The sequence below is a fragment of the Lytechinus variegatus genome, chromosome 2 (assembly GCF_018143015.1).
Source record: "Lytechinus variegatus isolate NC3 chromosome 2, Lvar_3.0, whole genome shotgun sequence".
Classification (NCBI taxonomy): Eukaryota; Metazoa; Echinodermata; class Echinoidea; order Temnopleuroida; family Toxopneustidae; genus Lytechinus; species Lytechinus variegatus.
Genome location: NC_054741.1, coordinates 60025322 through 60042693, shown reverse-complemented (window position 1 = coordinate 60042693; position 17372 = coordinate 60025322). Strand labels below are relative to the sequence as shown.

The 17372-nt window shown below is 35.9% G+C and overlaps 1 protein-coding gene across 2 annotated transcripts in view; it reads left to right on the top strand.

Annotated features, from left to right (window-relative positions):
* The window catches only part of LOC121408518 (glutathione hydrolase 1 proenzyme-like), a 34422-nt gene extending 26577 nt beyond the window's left edge, over window positions 1-7845 (top strand). For both annotated transcript variants that reach the window (XM_041600004.1, XM_041600003.1), the window contains exons 5-11: window positions 622-782; window positions 1562-1708; window positions 2549-2685; window positions 4776-4963; window positions 5426-5666; window positions 6116-6229; window positions 7523-7845. In XM_041600004.1, coding sequence (XP_041455938.1) covers window positions 622-782; window positions 1562-1708; window positions 2549-2685; window positions 4776-4963; window positions 5426-5666; window positions 6116-6229; window positions 7523-7669 — 1135 coding nt within the window. In that variant the 3' untranslated portion in view covers window positions 7670-7845. The remainder of the gene's footprint in view (window positions 1-621; window positions 783-1561; window positions 1709-2548; window positions 2686-4775; window positions 4964-5425; window positions 5667-6115; window positions 6230-7522) is intronic.
* Window positions 7846-17372: the final 9527 nt, after the last annotated feature.

Genomic DNA, 17372 nt, shown 5'->3' with positions numbered 1-17372 from the left:
CTTATAAAATCTTTATCATGTTCGTAGCAAATGTATGTAAAAGTAAATATAATACATGAATGATATTTGGTTGAAAACCCAATGTGTATTGACTTTGTACAAAAAATCATGTTTGTGAGCAATTTTAGGTCTGTCATGCACTTACAAAATGATGTGTAATATTGAAATGCGTACTCGGATGTCGCAAATTAGGTTTTAAAAGATTCAAGAGACGAAGGAAAAAAGTCACAGAACATGGGGGCACGAGCTTTATGTGTTCCAAAAATATTGGGCAAAATATCAAGGTGGGGGGGGGCTCGGAGGCCAGTGCCCCTCCCCCTCGGTCTACAGTGAATAGGTTCAAATTTCATCTTTGTTAATATTTTACTACCATGGTTTCATTTAGAAAGGAAAGAGCTAAATTTTGCAAAAAATTTGCTTAGATATGTCTTCTGATCTTGTTTAGAGTATTGACAATAATTTTTCTTTCTGCCCTCTGTCTTGTATCATGGATTCTTGGCAGGATTCTTTGTTATAGTTTTGCAGTGAGGGAAACTGTTATTGCTATTCAAACTGTCCCGCAAACCTTCCAAATATTTAATTTCTGTTTCCCCCTTCTCCCCCTCCCTCTCTCTCATACAGGGAAGTAATGTTAGATGAAAATGGGAACATTCTAAAGGAAAATGGTACCATGTATAGGCGAAAGCTGGCCCAAACCATGCGTACACTGGCTGCGGAGGGTGCGGTCGCATTCTATAATGGATCACTTTCAGTCACCATAGCAACAGAGATAGAAGAAAGAGGTAAAAGAGATCAGCATTTCTTTCCAGGAAATCATCCCCTGTCCCCAAAATGATAATATAGTACTACTTCTACTCTGCTAATGCTGCTGCTGCTACTGCTGCTGCTGCTGCTACTACTACTACTACTACTATTACTACTACTGCTACTACTACTGCTACTACTACTGCTACTGCTACTGCTACTACTGCTACTACTACTACTACTACTACTACTGCTACTACTGCTACTACTACTACTACTACTACTACTACTATTACTACTACTACTACTGCTACTACTGCTACTGCTACTACTGCTACTACTGCAACTACTGCTACTACTACTTTTACTACTACTACTACTACTACTACTACTACTACTACTACTACTACTACTACTACTACTACTACTACTACTACTACTACTACTGCTACTACTGCTACTACTACTACTACTACTACTACTACTACTACTACTACTACTACTACTACTGCTTTTACTTCTACTTCTACTACCTCTACTACTCCTCCTACTACTACTTCAACCACCACCACCACTACTACTACTGCTATTACTATATGATGGACTCTCAATATTTTGCTCATTTAAAAAAAAGAATGATATAACTGGATGAATGTTCTATTGAACATTTGTCATATTTTACCTAACCATGAAAATGAATGTTAATTTATTCTTAAAATGATTAGTACCATAAAGGGTCTATATTAACACACATGTATGTTTACAGATTTCCTGCATCAGTCATTGCTAAATATTCAATATGTCATTTTTTTTTCAGGTGGAATCGTGAGTGTAGATGATCTTGCTCAATACCAGGTGGCAGTCAAAACTCCTCTAGATATAGAAATTAGTGGTCATAGAACTTATACCTGTCCCCCTCCTTGCAGCGGTGCTGTGTTTTCCCTCATTATGAATATATTAGAAGGTAAGTACAACGTAGTGTAATATATATTAGTACCTAAGTTTCATCCTTTATACATACGTAGCATTCCTGCCAATTATTCATATTTTGGGGGAAATCTAAGATATAATTCAACCTAGATATTCCCATTATTTTTTACAGCTCTGTAGTAAAGTATCTAGGGAATTCAGACATGATCCCGTTTTTACGTAATTCTGAATAAAAATCTTGGATTAATTCCTGTTCGTTTGCTCCAGCAGGTAATGTTTTTACTTTCAATTATTGATATTGTACTGGTGTGTTGGCCCAGTTGGTAGAGCGTCTGTCTCGCAACCGGGAGGTCGGGGGATCATTTGCAAGGTCTCAAGAAATACACAATAAAAATGATTTTGAATTTTTAAACCCCACGAGATCACGATGTTGAGTGTAAACCTCTATTACTCATTCAAAATCCATCTTAATTTCACCAACTTTTACATTATATAGTTCAGAATTATATAAAGATAAAGAATCCACTCATATTGTTATTTGTTTGCTATTCAAAGAGTACTTGCTCCTTCAAGTTTAATATAAGGTGTGAAGGCAACAAAAGCTTATCTAAAAGATTTGAAATTTATATAACTACTTTAAGAAGTACAATAAATGCTGCACTTTATTTAAAACCCATGTCATTTTCACAAAGTTTTGCATGGTTGTGGAGAAAGGTATACTTAAGAGGTTTAAATATTAAAAATTTGGGGTTCATGTGCTTGTTTTCAAAATATCAGCACTTTTGTTGGAGCAAATGTGCTTTTAAAACACATATAGAGTTGGCTCTCCCTTTAATCTCCTGTGATCGTATGTTATATCTCCCCATGTTCACAGGGTATGAATTCACCCCAGAAAGTCTACAATCCGTTGGAGATGAGACTCTTACCTACCACCGTATTATCGAGGCGTTCAAGTTTGCCTATGCCAAGAGGAGTGCCTTGGGGGATGAAGACTTTGTAGACGTTGCAGACGTGAGTATCAAAGGGTGACTGAGGCGCATACATTCGTAATTCCGAAGCTTCGTTATTCCGAAGGTTCGGATATTCCATGGGATCATATTTCCCAAGGTACGTAATTCCGAAGGTTTGTTAATCCGAAAACGAAATGAGGTTCGTAATTAACGAATGAACCTTATTTCGTTTTCAAACTAACGAACCTTCGGAACAATGAACCTTATTTCGTTTTTGGATTAACGAACCTTCAGAAAAACGAATCTTATTTGGTTTTCGGAATATCAAACCTTCGAAATAACGAACCTTCGGAAAAACGCCACAAATGTTCGGATTAACGAACCCTTTTACGTTTTATGATTAACGAACATCGAGGTATAGGCAATTTACGTGTTTCGGAATTACGAACTTTCGGAATAAAGAACCTTCGGAATTACGAAGTGTAACTGACTGAGTTCTAGCACACAGTGAAACTCCAAGGTCCGGATTTACAAAGGTGGTTTATAAAACCATTGGTTGAACCCATGGTTTGTGCAGATTTCCTGTATAGATTACATTTATTTACAGCGTATATTAAAAAATGTCCAATGCTGATGCGCGCTTTTTTGCAGTGTGCAAAATTGACGCCTGTTGCCATGGTTAAATATGCTATTTTATTCATGAGTCCAGGAATGAAGAGTGGACTCATTAATTCAAAACAGTGGACTCGTGAATAAATTAACGTGGATAACCATGGCAACAGGCGTTGATTTGGCCTACTGTGACAAAAGCGTGCATCAGCATTGGACATTTTCTAGTATATGAGGTAAATAAGTATAATTTATATAGGCAATCTGCATAAACCATGGGTTCAACCAATGGTTTTGAAAACCACCTTTATGAATTCGGGCCCAAATGCCTGTGGGTTTTTTGAACTATTGATCCATATATCTTCTGCAAAAAATCAATAAGCTCTACTTGTACATGTGGGTCCACGCTGTCTTTTTTTGTTCATTTTGAAAAAAAATTATGGCAATGCAATCATTAATACTAAATAGGTTCATTATTGCGGATTGAAATAATCGCTAGGGGGTATTCATTTGTCTCGCAATCTACTATGGTCAACAAGGAAATTCGTGATCACTCTCGCAAAAAGTGTTCACTGGCTTTCTAGGAAATTCGTGATCACTCTCGCAAAAAGTGTTCACTAGCTTACAAGTTCACGAGCTTTCGAGTGCCGCTGCAACTCTTTATCAAGTGACAAGGATTGTCCGATATCGTACTGTATTTATACTAATCTCCAAGACCGTACGCACAAGCGCGAGAACAATAGGTGGGCACTGATCCGTTGTGTGATTGGTCAGGAGTTATGCAAATAACTTTGCATAACTTATTTTGCATAACTTATTGTGCATAAATTTGCATAACTCCTGACCAATCACACAACGGATCAGTGCCCACCTATTGTTCTCGCGCTTGTGCGTACGGTCTTGGAGATAAGTATAAATACAGTACGATATCGGACAATCCTTGTCACTTGATAAAGAGTTGCAGCGGCACTCGAAAGCTCGTGAACTTGTAAGCTAGTGAACACTTTTTGCGAGAGTGATCACGAATTTCCTAGAAAGCCAGTGAACACTTTTTGCGAGAGTGATCACGAATTTCCTTGTTGACCATAGTAGATTGCGAGACAAATGAATACCCCCTAGCGATTAATGCAATCATTGTTCTAAAAATTTCTACTCAAAGATTTATGATAATCATGGTTTATAACTTGATGACTACTGGGCAATTATCATAATTTTTTTATTGCAACATCTGTCACAAAGAACAAAATAAAAAAGGGAAGCGTAAAAGCATGTTGTAACTCCTGTATACTGTACATTTTGAGGAGCAAAATATGTTATGAAATTAGAGTGGAAAAATGTGCTGAATCGCAGTATTGCTTTTGCTCTATCTACTCAATTTTGTTGTATTTGGGTAATTTATTTTCCTTTCAGTTCCCCCCTTAAATTGCATTATCTCTTAAGTTATTCTTTCTTGAATTCAGTTTAATTTGTGTGTATTCTGCATTGCTGAAAACTGGGTACTCTTTATAATTAAACTTTGTTTACTTCCTTTCCTCCATTCAGCTTGTAGCAAATCTGACATCCCAAGATTATGCAGATAGTATACGTGCTAGGATAACTGATGATCGCACCCACGATACAGATTATTACGATCCGTCGTTCAAAATTGTAGAAGATGGTGGTACCTCTCATATTTCAGTCGTGGATCAATTTGGAAATGCTGCTTCAATTACCAGTACTATTAATACATAGTGAGTATGCTGTTTCCAGCAGCAATTCTTGCTCTGCTTTTTTTCTTCCTCTTATCCTTTCTCTTTCTTTCCTCCCCCTTTTCCTTATCCTCTTCTTTCTCATTATCTTTCTCCTTTTTTGTCTACATTCTCTTTTATCCACACTGTGCTGCACTCGACCCAGGTGAAGTGAATGGGTAATTTGTAATTTTCTTTAATTTGTTTGTTCTTACTCTTTTCCTCGGTCTGTTCTTCTTTTTTGTCCTTATCATCTTCTCCTCATCCCCCTCCCTGTCTTCTTTTTCCTCCTCATTTTTTCCCTTCTTAATCTTCCTCTTGCTCTTTCTCCTTGATCCTTCCTCTTAGGATCAGCTCTTAGGATCCTTCAGTATTTGGTAAATTGTCTATACAACTAGTCCCACTCATATACTTATTCTTGGAACAACAATATTCCTAATTCTTCCAACGCTCTCCCACTTCCAGTTTTGGCTCCAAGGTGCGAGGAAACAATACAGGGATAATCTTTAACAATGAGATGGATGACTTTTCCAAGCCCGGAGCTCCTAACTATTATGGAGTGCCTCCGTCCCCGTCAAACTTCATCATTCCTGGAAAGCGCCCTCTTTCTTCGATGACGCCAGTAATCATGGTTGATGAGGAGGGAGATGTTGAATTGGTTGTGGGAGCATCTGGAGGAACCAGAATCACCACAGCAACCAGTCTGGTACGTTTTTTTTTGTTGCAGATGTGAATTTACCATTTATTTCTTGGGTGTACCTTGCCCCATTTCCAAGCATCATCGATGTTGAAATCTATTGACTGAAAGTGTAAGTTAATCAAATTTGTTTTAGTTATGTTGCATTTGATTTTGTCAAGACCCCAATACTCTTGATATGGGGGCTTACACTTGATTTCCAGTTGAATGTAATTTTCCATTTCAATAGATCATGTAATTGATTAATATTTTGTTCCCTTTGTCAATGGGTTAAAGTTCTTGTCACTATGATACTCGTCCAAACTTAACTGTTCGCATTACAAAAAGATATTTCACGATAGATGGAGCCACATCAATGCTATGATATTAGTATTTATTATGAAAATGTCTGAGCTTTTGACCAGAATTCTTGCATTTTACAGGTTTTACATAGGGCATTTCTTATTCTTTTCTTCCAGGTTACCATGGAAACACTCTGGTTTGGCTCGAGTCTTGAAGATGGTGTCGAGAGGAGACGTGTTCACAATCAGCTAATTCCCAATGCCACCCGATACGAAGTAGGATTCCCTCAGGTGGGTATATATATATATGTACATGTTCTTGGAAAAAAAAATGGGCGATTGTTCATTGTAAACCAACCCAAAGTATACTATTTTCATTTTCTGTAGTGGTAACATTTTTTTTCATTTGGTTGTTTTCAAAAGTCTGCGGATTTTGAATGAGTAGATAAAAAAAGTGATAAAGCAGGTCAAATGATATAGGCCATGTGCTTTATTTTTCTTCAAGTTTCTATTCAAATTTCTCTCATTTCTTTATTCCTGCATCAATTGTGTTCACACTCGGTAAAAATAATCCTTGGGTGAGATCACATGTGTGTTCATGAATATAAAACCCCTTCTTAGGCATGGTATGAGCTGAAAATTCAGGAAATAATCTATGTCAGCAGCATTCTAATATCCAATTACTGAATATAGAAAGTAAGCGATCAATGGGCTATGTCAAGTAAAATAAAAACATTATCGAGTGAGTGCGCTAGGTGCCAAATCAAAATCTTAGGGGCTACTAAATACAAAATTTGATGATAATGATTATAAATTGGACTCATATAGTGCCAAATCCATGCTGTAGAGTGCTTTGAATTCTAAGGGCTGAAAAACACATTCAATGGCTTCTACACTTGAATGCAAGATGATACTCGAGTATGATCCACATACAGCGGTGCTCAAAAGTGAGTGAACCCCACCATATAATGCACTCCTTCATGCTGAGTGTTGAATGTTGACCACATCATCAGAATGTTTGGCGAGCCCAAAGCAAAGCAACAAACTTTATTGTTTGTAATATTATTATCACATGCCTTCTCAATTTAATATCTAAAACAGGGCAGAACGTGAACACTTTAACTATGTTCATTTTCTGGTGAGGTTTCTCTAAATTTTTTATCACCACTGTAACAGACCCTTTAGCAAGGCTTTAGATGGGCTGTAATAACCAGATACAATGGCCCGTATTCTGAAGTCGGGTTTTATTTAAACTCTGGTTTTAAGTTGTGGTTAAACTATGGAAAGCCAGTTGTTACATAAATCTTTAACAGTAGAGGTTCAATGTATCAGCTTATTTCACTACCAAAACATTAACTGCCTGGGAAGGATAAGTATGACAGTTGCCTTCAACATTAAAGAATTAGTTAAGAGCACAGTAAACATGAGAAGCATTCACTGTAATCAAAATTTGAAACATTTTGCTTCCCATAATTTTAGCACAGAGTTGGACCATGGTGTAAGCTACAGTGTAAGCCCGACTTCAGAATACGGGCCAGTGTAATCTATGATTGATATTCTTGAATTCCATCTTTTCATATGCAGGAAGTTGTAGATGGTCTGGTCTCGAAAGGGCAGGATGTGGAGGAGAATTCAGGCATAGCTGTTGTCCAGGTGATCCATCGTCTGGAGGATCAATGGCTGGGAGCGTACTGTGATAGCAGGAAAGATGGCAGACCTTCCGGATTTTAAATATTGACCGGGGAGGGGCCACTTCCATTGACAAGTGGATATCGTGGGTGTCTAAGAAAGAGTGTAGAAAGGGCATGATGCAGCATGTTTAGTATGTAACGTAATGAGGGTGTCAAAAACATCAAATTGCTGAAAAAAGGGTATACTTTTTTGTATGTCATTTACATGATAAGGGTCTGATTTGCAAGGGTGTAAAAAGACTAAAATATGATTTTTTTAATCGGTGCAAATTTTGCACCAGTATAATGTGTTGAGGTTCCGATCTACTCCTGAGAAAATTTATAAGTGATGAACTGTTTCCCAGTACTCCATGCCAGTGAAATGCACAGGATGTCTACAATCATATGGGGAAAACTTATTAAGGGTTAGGTTTCATGCCCATTAAAGGTGGGTGCTGGAGCTGAAACTTGTTTATAAGGGCAGGGTTTTATATCCAATACTTGTTAAGGCTAGGGTTTTACACAGCTCTACTTGTTAAGGGGGCATTTTCAGATCATTGAAAATATGCATTTAGGGTGCCTTTTCATACCCCAAGGACACACATGATATCCACTGGTCGATGGAAGTGAACCCCCCCCCCTAACCCGGGATATGGACCCCCATTTCTCGAATACTATGATAATGGTACATGTAACTTAAAATGGAACTACCATGGAAACCTCAATTTCAATTAGCCTCAGAGCTTTTGTACCATGGTATTATCATAATGGCAAATGATTATCGTAATCTTTTCTGAAACTGGTCCCAGGGTTCATGTCTTACAGATATATTTAATGGTTCCATTCAATCTTAAAAGTATGGAAAGCCACCTGCGTCATAATTCTCTATATAAAGTACATTTTAGTGTATACACTGTCCCTTCAATACAAAAACAAAGAGAGATTATTTTGGAAAAGGGTATGCATTTCACATGACGATGTTGCTGGCTTTCCATAGTCGATATTGATTGGATCAATCACATTTCATTGTAAAATGGGTTCTAGACTGTGTATGCATCTGGGGTAGTTCAGTAGAATGTACACCCTCACATTGGGCCTACTTGTTATAGCTCTGTTTTGGGGCAATTTCAATATAAAAAAATTATAATAATTAATTGTGTGTCCAGCCACATTTTGTTTTTACTTCACAACTTCATGAAATACTTAAATCACAAGAATGTATAATCACATCTTTTCATATTAGCTAGAAGCAAAAACATAAAACATATCAGGAAATCCTGCATACAAGGGGTTGGATTCACTGGAATTATGAAATTACCCTAGGTCATTTGAAATATTTCAGAAGCTTCTATACCGGAAGATTGTCACCTTTTCGTTGATAGCGAGTTTTATGGAATGTGGTCCTGGAATGTAGAATAGAGAGACAGTTAGCACTTTCATGTAGAAAACTGTATCTCATTGTTTGTGTATTCATACAGTATTCAGTTTTGATTTTTTTTTTTGTAATAGACCGTATGCATCAACATCATCCTTCTCAGAGGCTGATGGCTTTTGCATCTCCATTCTCACATATTCCCATATTCTCTGAGGGAGGGTACTTTAAGGTTACGAGGTCATATGCATAAGCAGAACTGCCAAGTAGTACGGATTTTACGTATTTAGTACTGAAAAATGAGAAGGGTACTGATGGTTTCATGCAAAATACTGATTTCTCAAGTTTCAGTTTTATGTGTTGTCCTATGGTATTTCTTCGAAAATACTGATTACCTCACCAAAATACTGATTTTCAGCTTTAAAAATACTGAAATGTTCTTGTTCAGGTTGGCAGCTCTGCATAAGGTCTATAACAAGGAGAATTGGGAAATACAAGCTCTAATGCACAACAGAACAGGTGTGAGAAAGGGGGGGGGGGGTGGGAGGCAGGGTGGGCACCCCCAATTTTCAGGGAAATGTCTGAATTTGTACCTATTCTCTTTCAGTTTCTTTGGCACCTAAACATGATTTTTGTCTGTTTTTGCAAGTTTGTCTAATTCTAAACTTAACAGAACATTGCAAGTCACATTCCTCATTCATCTGGTATTGAAGATTTATTTTCTACTTTTCTACTTGCCTATGTTTTTGGGTGTCTGAATCAAGTCAATCAATTCTGAAAAGTTCTGAATGTATATCTATACACATGTACATACATAGTTTTATTTCATGTTTATCTTTAGTTTTATTTATCAAACTGTATTCTAACTATCTAGCAAAGGGCAGTTACATGCTACTGAAGTTTGTTTTATACTGCAATTCAATCTATTCTGCCAAACTTTTTTGAATGGGTAATTCATCTGTGTTAAACATTCCTTTGATTTGTGAAATCTCTTTTAATTTGCTTGACTCTTTCATTGTAGCAATGATTTACCATATGAATGATATGAAGTGACACTTGACGGTGTCTTATCAAGTTCGACGTCAATTTTGATTTGCTGTTTGTGTTGGTCTTCGTGTTATTACAAAGAGCTCTTACCACCAAATGTGGACATATGAAAATAATGATAAAATTTGGTAACAGGGAGTTTGAGATTTGAATTTTGACCATTGGACTACTGCAAAATTATGTCGTAAAAGTCTGCTTGGTGTTCCATGCATACAATATTGGGGGAGTTAGAGCGGGGATTTTGGATTCCGGTGACCCGGGTTTGATTCCCGCTTGGAGTGCTATTGCCCTTTGGCAAGGCATTAATCCTCATTACCAGGTCTCTCGGGGAGGACCTAAAGGCGTTGGTCCTCTGGTTGCTTGCTTATAAGCATTCATGCTTTCTTAGTAGTCAGGTGAATAATCACTATCGTGAGTTACAGAGCATATTATGCACTTACCTATTGCCAGTTCACTTGCCTCCCCACTATCTTGGTGAATGATGTTATTTCACATGTTACACAACAATAGTTGAGTTTGGGTATGCTCATTGCCTTGCACTCCACCAACTATGTATGCCCTGTACACAAAACAGACTCTTGTGATATGCTTTTGCAGCGGTCTTCTCTTCGATGTACGGGTTACAATATCTGATAGCTCAACTTGAAATGACCTTGGTCTTTCGATCAAACCTTATTTCTAAGTGTGTTGCTTTGGCTTGTGGAATAATTGACCAAACACCAAATGCAGTTGTCGGCACCAATCTTCAAATTACCCAATAATACCAAATTGACATCAAGTAGTGTAAAAGATTCCCTTTGCCTTGCTTAAAGAGGAGGGATAATACAGGTTTGGAATTGTTCTTGTTTGTTTTGAAAACATTTACATTTGGCCTCAAAACTTTTCTCCAGCATCAGACAAACAATTTATTACTACCATATTACGGTCTACTATGAGACTGATATGAAATTGCCTGAAATGAAATGAAATACTGATTGTTTCAAGACCATAAATTTTGCTGGCAAACCTCTAAATTTTGAATATCTTTCTCCAGCATAGCCAAGTGATTCATAAGTATATGTATACAATCCACTTTGATACTCAATATGACATGAAATTGCCCATAATGGAATAGATGAGTGATTTTTGTTTTAAATTTCAGTGTCAGAATCAAGTTCCCTATGATTTGTTATTCTCCTTATTTCCCCGTTATGACTTTCTTTCACTAAATGTTCAACCTCAAACTTTACTTGTAATATTAGTGTCATATTCAATGATTGCAATATTTATCTCTTACAACAGTTTCCCTTCTAGGATGTAATATGCAAGCATAATTTTAATTTCTTACACATCACTCATCACTTGCAAGCCGAGGGCTAATGTCTCTTTTGAAAAGTGAAATTTAGATTCATTGGAGTATTTAACATTGTGATAATATCGCTTTTACACAAGTAAAAAAATGATGTTTTTGGTCTGAAGGTGCGCTAAGCATTCATTTTTTTATAATGATGAATTTTCATCGATTTGAATATTTGTAGTTATATGTAAGAGAAATTTGATTTAAAATACCAGGAAATATTTTTGAAATGTTAGAAACAAATTTTTCCTGTGATGTCATGAAATTAAGCTGCAATATTTGCTACCTGGTGATTAAAAAAAAAAATTATGGGGCACTGTGTTACAAAGTGCTCTGATTAATCAAATCAATCTCAACTGTGGAAAGCCAGTAACGCGATCATTTAGAATGTATGTGAATGTGTTCTTTTAAATTGCTCTCTCTAAAGCAGGCAGTACACTTGTGTGCTTTATTGCTTTTTACTACTAATGCATGCTCTTTTCCATTTTCAATTGGCAGAGCTTATGTAATGGTGTAAAATATGTTGTTGGTGGCTTTCCATAATTAATCATAATTCCTTGTAGATTCGGTCCTGGGGCCTGTCTTACAAAGAGTTACAATTGATCCAATCAAAAAGTACCTCTATGGAAATCCATCAGTGTCATAATTTTTTCTTCAGGAAATTCGCAAAATGTCCTTTGTAAATAAAGAAAAACACCAGATTGTCAAGAAATCAGTGAATTTATGGGTATACATTCATATCTAGAATTTTTTTAACAAACCTGCATTTCATATGTTGATTTTGCTGGCTTTCCATAGTTACCAGGTTGATCCGATCAATCGTAATTCTTTTTAAGACAGAGCCCTGATGTATATTGACATTTGAATGAGGGGATGATGCAATTACGAGATTGTGATACTGGTATAAGTAGCGTTTGGGGTGTCTTATCCGTGTTTTTTTTACAATGTTAATAGTATATTGTGTGTCTTGTTTGTCATAAATGTTAGGTCATGTTGAGTAAAATTACCGTGTCCTAAATGTATTTGACCAAAAATAGTGATATGGATTTTTATAAACTGCGTTTAGGCCTATTCTGTGAATTTGTCTATCATTTCAAGATGATTTTTGCGTGGTCAGATGAGTATAAATGCAACAAACAAATTAGCCCTGTTTAAGAATTCTTTTATTAAAATGGGGCAAATTGCAAGCATTTGAATCTTCGTGTCAATGAGAATTGTGAAACACTTGGTCTATGAAAAGCTTTAATAAATGTCGGGTAGAAAACGTACTTAAACATACTTAATACGACTCAGATTTCTTTTGTCTGTGTGCCACAGCAGTGACTTTGATCAAGTTTAACAATACAAATTCTGATGAAGAATGAAAAAAAAAGTTTTTGCAAAGTTGTGAAAACAAGTCAACAGCAATTGATGCAAGCTCTCATTCTGATTTATGTCTACAGACTAGGCAAACTATGAAGGAATGATCACTGAAGCATTGCAAGTTGCACTCCAATGATCAAAGAAAGATTTTCTATTCTACATTATCATTTATAATGATCGATACTCATTTTGCAACTAGGTTAAAACTATAATGTGAAAATAAACTAGATTCTTGTTAAAACGAACAGAATACTTAACAGCAAAATATGCATGCGCCAATTCGTTAAGTCAAATGTTGGAAATGACTTGGATGGAATGAATATTTTTTACATTCTTCTTGTAATCATTTTAATGGTGCGTGTGAGACTATAAACCTACCTATTTTGCCATGTACAAAACGCACTCAAAATGTATTGGCGATTATGTAGGATTTGAAAGGATGGAATGTGGTTATATGTAAGATAAATTTTTAAAGAATATTAATCCATTCTGTGCCAACAAACACGACATCATATTCCTCTCCTTATTTTAGTCTTGATAAGATGAGAGTTTAATTTGTTTTGGATTTTTACTTGGCTCTGCTGTAAAGGTCAAGTCTACCCCGGAAAAATGTTGATTTGAATAAATAGAGAAAAATCAAACCAGCATAACGTTGACAATTTCATCAAAATCGGGTGTAAAATAAGAAAGTTATGGCACTTTAAAATTTTGCTTATTTTTCACAAATAGTGATATGCATAACTCAGTGACATGCAAATGAGTCAGTCGATGATGTCTATCACTCACTGTTTTTTTTTAAATATATCTTTTTTTTTTAATTTGGCAATAAGGATTAACTTGACTTAATCATATAGCATTAAACAATGTTAATTCCACATGTTCAGAGTGGAATTAATTGTTGTTTCACTTGACAATGAGGAGAAAATTAGAATATTTCATATAATAAAATACAAAAGAAATAATGAGTTGATGACGTCATCAGTCTCCTTATTTGTAACCGACCAGGATGTGCATGTAACTGTTTTTAGAATTTCAGCGAAACTTTAAAATATCATTACTTTCTTCATTTTACATCTTATTTTGATGAAATTTTCATTGTTATGCTGGTTGGATTTTACTCTTTTTATTCAAATCAACTTTTGTTGGGGTGGACTTGTCCTTTAATAAACACCGAAATGCACTGCATTGTACATGTTTAAAGGACAAGTCCACCCCAACAAAAACTTGATTTGAATAAAAAGAGAAATATTCAACAAGCATAACACTGAAAATTTCATCAAAATCGGATGTAAAATAAGAAAGTTATGGCATTTTAAAGTTTCGCTTATTTTCAACAAAATAGTTATATGAACGAGCCAGTTACATCCAAATGAGAGAGTTGATGACATCACTCACTCACTATTTCTTTTGTATTTTATTATATGAAATATGAAATATTTTGATTTTCTCGTCATTGTTATGTGAAATGTAGTTTCATTCCTCCCTGAACACGTGGAATTCCATTATTTTAACATTTTGTGCTTCAGGCAAGGAGGTCCTAATCGTCAAATTCGTAAAAATTGAAATATTGTATAATTCAAACAATAAAAAAACAAAGAAATAGTGAGTGATTGACATCATCGACTCTCTCATTTGGATGTAACTGCATGGCTCGTTCATATATCTATTTTGTTGAAAATAAGCGAAACTTTGAAATGTCATAACTTTCTTATTTTACATCCAATTTGGATGAAATTTTCAGCATTGTGCTTGTCTGATTTTTCTCTATTGATTCAAATCAACATTTTTCTGAGGTGGATTTGACCTTTAACATCCCGTGAACGCCACGGTTTATAGCAAAATGGGACATGAAAATGACAATTGGAAAGGGGCCTCTGTCATACAACCTGGACACCATGTTCGTAGTGTAAGCACATAGGCTTTCATATGAATCCCAAACATATTGACATTAAAATTATATAAAGGGGGGGGGGGGCATCTCCGTGTAGGGCACGTTTTAGTGATGTGTCTGTAGTCATGACAAGATAAGTGATAGTAATCCAGAAATATTTACACAATTTTATAAAAAATGACCAGAGTGGATGGTAATGATTATTATATACCGTATATCATAAACATGATAATTCTCACTATCATTTTTATGAACATTTTTACGATCATAATTATTTGTAGGCAATTATCATGTTCTTGTGATAATGATTATCATTGTTGGTAGTTGTTTAGATAGTTTGGGTGTCATATTTTCCTTATGTCGATCAGTGCCATGAAAATAGTAAACTTTGTTTCTTTTAAGTAGGCTTATACCAAATTCGGTGATGAAATCATATACAAACTGATAAATAATGCACATTTATGAGTGTGTAATGGCGAGACGGCACACTCGAGAGTATTTGCATGTTATTGCTAATATATACCTGCATCGATCGCCACCATCACGAACTTAAAATTGTGCGTTATTTGTTTTCCATTTCTTATAAGTAGGGCCCAACAACCGGTATAACAATAATTCATTTTTGAAGCGCACCAAGATTGTGAACATTTCTATTATTGTTATTAAAATTACAAAGCGGAAAGAAATGTTTCGACGAATATGGTCTTTTAGATACGCGGGTCTGTGTGTGGTTTGGAGGATGGGTGGGTGCGCGTGTGTGTACGATGGCGTGCGAGGGTCACGGTGAGTGTAGGTGTGTGTGTGTGGAGCCTTTTCCTTTCATATAAACTCTTGCTCATTTTCTACGGCAGGGTGGGTGGGTGCGTGCACATGCATCAGAATTCAAATGATGTGAATATACCATGTGGAGTGGGGTCTAGGGTTGACACTTGAGAAAGACACCACTTCTTATAATGTCTCCCACACGATGCCATGATAATTGTCCTTTTTTTAATTGAAGTCACAACCAAGAAGTATACCCAACTGGATTATTCATCTTCAAGTTTAAAAAAAGATAGTGGCGGCTTAGCATATCGCCTTACGACAACATCAGACAAACAGTAGTCTAAGGCCTGACTATATCCTTTCAAGTCAGGGGTTCGATTCCCTGCCATGACACATAATGACCGAGAGCAAGGCATTTAATCAGCAGTGCTCTTTTCCTACATTCACATAAATGGAAATGCTCTATGTATTCTTGGTGATTCTGTGTGCACTTTAAAAAAAATCTTTCTTATCTCAATAAGCGAGAATTTTCAGTCTACTTATACTTGGCGTCTATTAACCTTGGGATCTCATAATCTTGGTGTAGAAAATAAATGAAATACGACAGAATATTAATTTGGTATTCTAGGCATTACACTTTACACTTCATTTAAAACGCATTCATAGCAGGGGGAATTAACTTTTGATTAAAAAAATCAACAGCACTTTTTTTGTTTAAAACGATTATTGGGAGAAATTCTGAGACATATAAATATTGTTAAGCTTACTCCGTCTTTGGTAAATGTAGCCATAATAAAACTATTATCTAACAATTGTCTCAACCAAAGCAAATCGAAGTTAAGTACACTGTAAAAACTGTGCTGTTAAAACTGACACCAATTGGTGTTAATAGAGGACCACACCCTGAGGTGTTAAAATAACACCCTAGAGATTGAACATAACACCAAAGAGTGTAAATGTAACAGCTATAGGTGTAAAACTAACACCACCAATTTAACACCGGTGTAAAATAACTGGTGTGGTCCTCTATATGTACACCGGTTAACACCACAGTTTTTGCTGTGTATGTAGGACATACTTTATATATAATATCGATAACTTGCCTGTGATGGTTTTGTGAAACAACTCGTCGGCGAAGTGACATCTCATGCAGAGATGTGTCTCCGACATGCATGATTCTTATGGAACTTCATGGAAACAATTTCTGTCATAATTTGGCTGTGGCTAAATGTCGTTGATGGGGTTGATGTATGACTATCGGCGCTTTAATAGCGATTAGCCAAGGAAAAAAAATGATTAACTGCCAAAGGGGGAATAACATTTAGAGAGATATAGTTATATGCACGCTGTGATAAGTATTCAATAGGCTGGCTGGTGATGATGTCTACTTCTGTTTTTTTTCTAATTTCATATTTTTGTACATGAAGGCCTCGAAACATGCCTCCATTATATAGGCCTCCAATGTGAAATTCGTTTTACATGTATTGCAATAACACAAAGTATTCCTCGTTCGATTTTGATGGAATCGTCAGTGTTGACTGTTTTGTTTGTCTGATCTTACGTATAGGCGCGATATTGGTTAAAATCATATTGTCAACATTCCCCTGAAGGTAAACAACATAATTCGTGTTCCTCAAAACTCTCTTATGAAAAAAAAATCACCATTGATCTTGTTCACTCAGTGGAAAAAATGAAATTATAAGTGCTGCTTGGAATTATTGGTACATGAGAAGGAGAACGATATACATAACATTAAAGAGAAATTCAAGTTATAGATACACACGGAAAAAAGTGACGGTTGAAAATCAATATTTTTTTCAGTCGCTTTTTAATTGTGTGTGAGGTTGTGTGTGTGTGTGTGTGTGAGGGTGTGTGTGTATGTAAGCATTTTTTATAATAACTGATTTCATTGTTGATTTTTTTTTTAAAGATATATATGACTCATGATTTTGTTAAGTTAGTGGAAAAAAGTGAAAATATGAAGTGTAAAG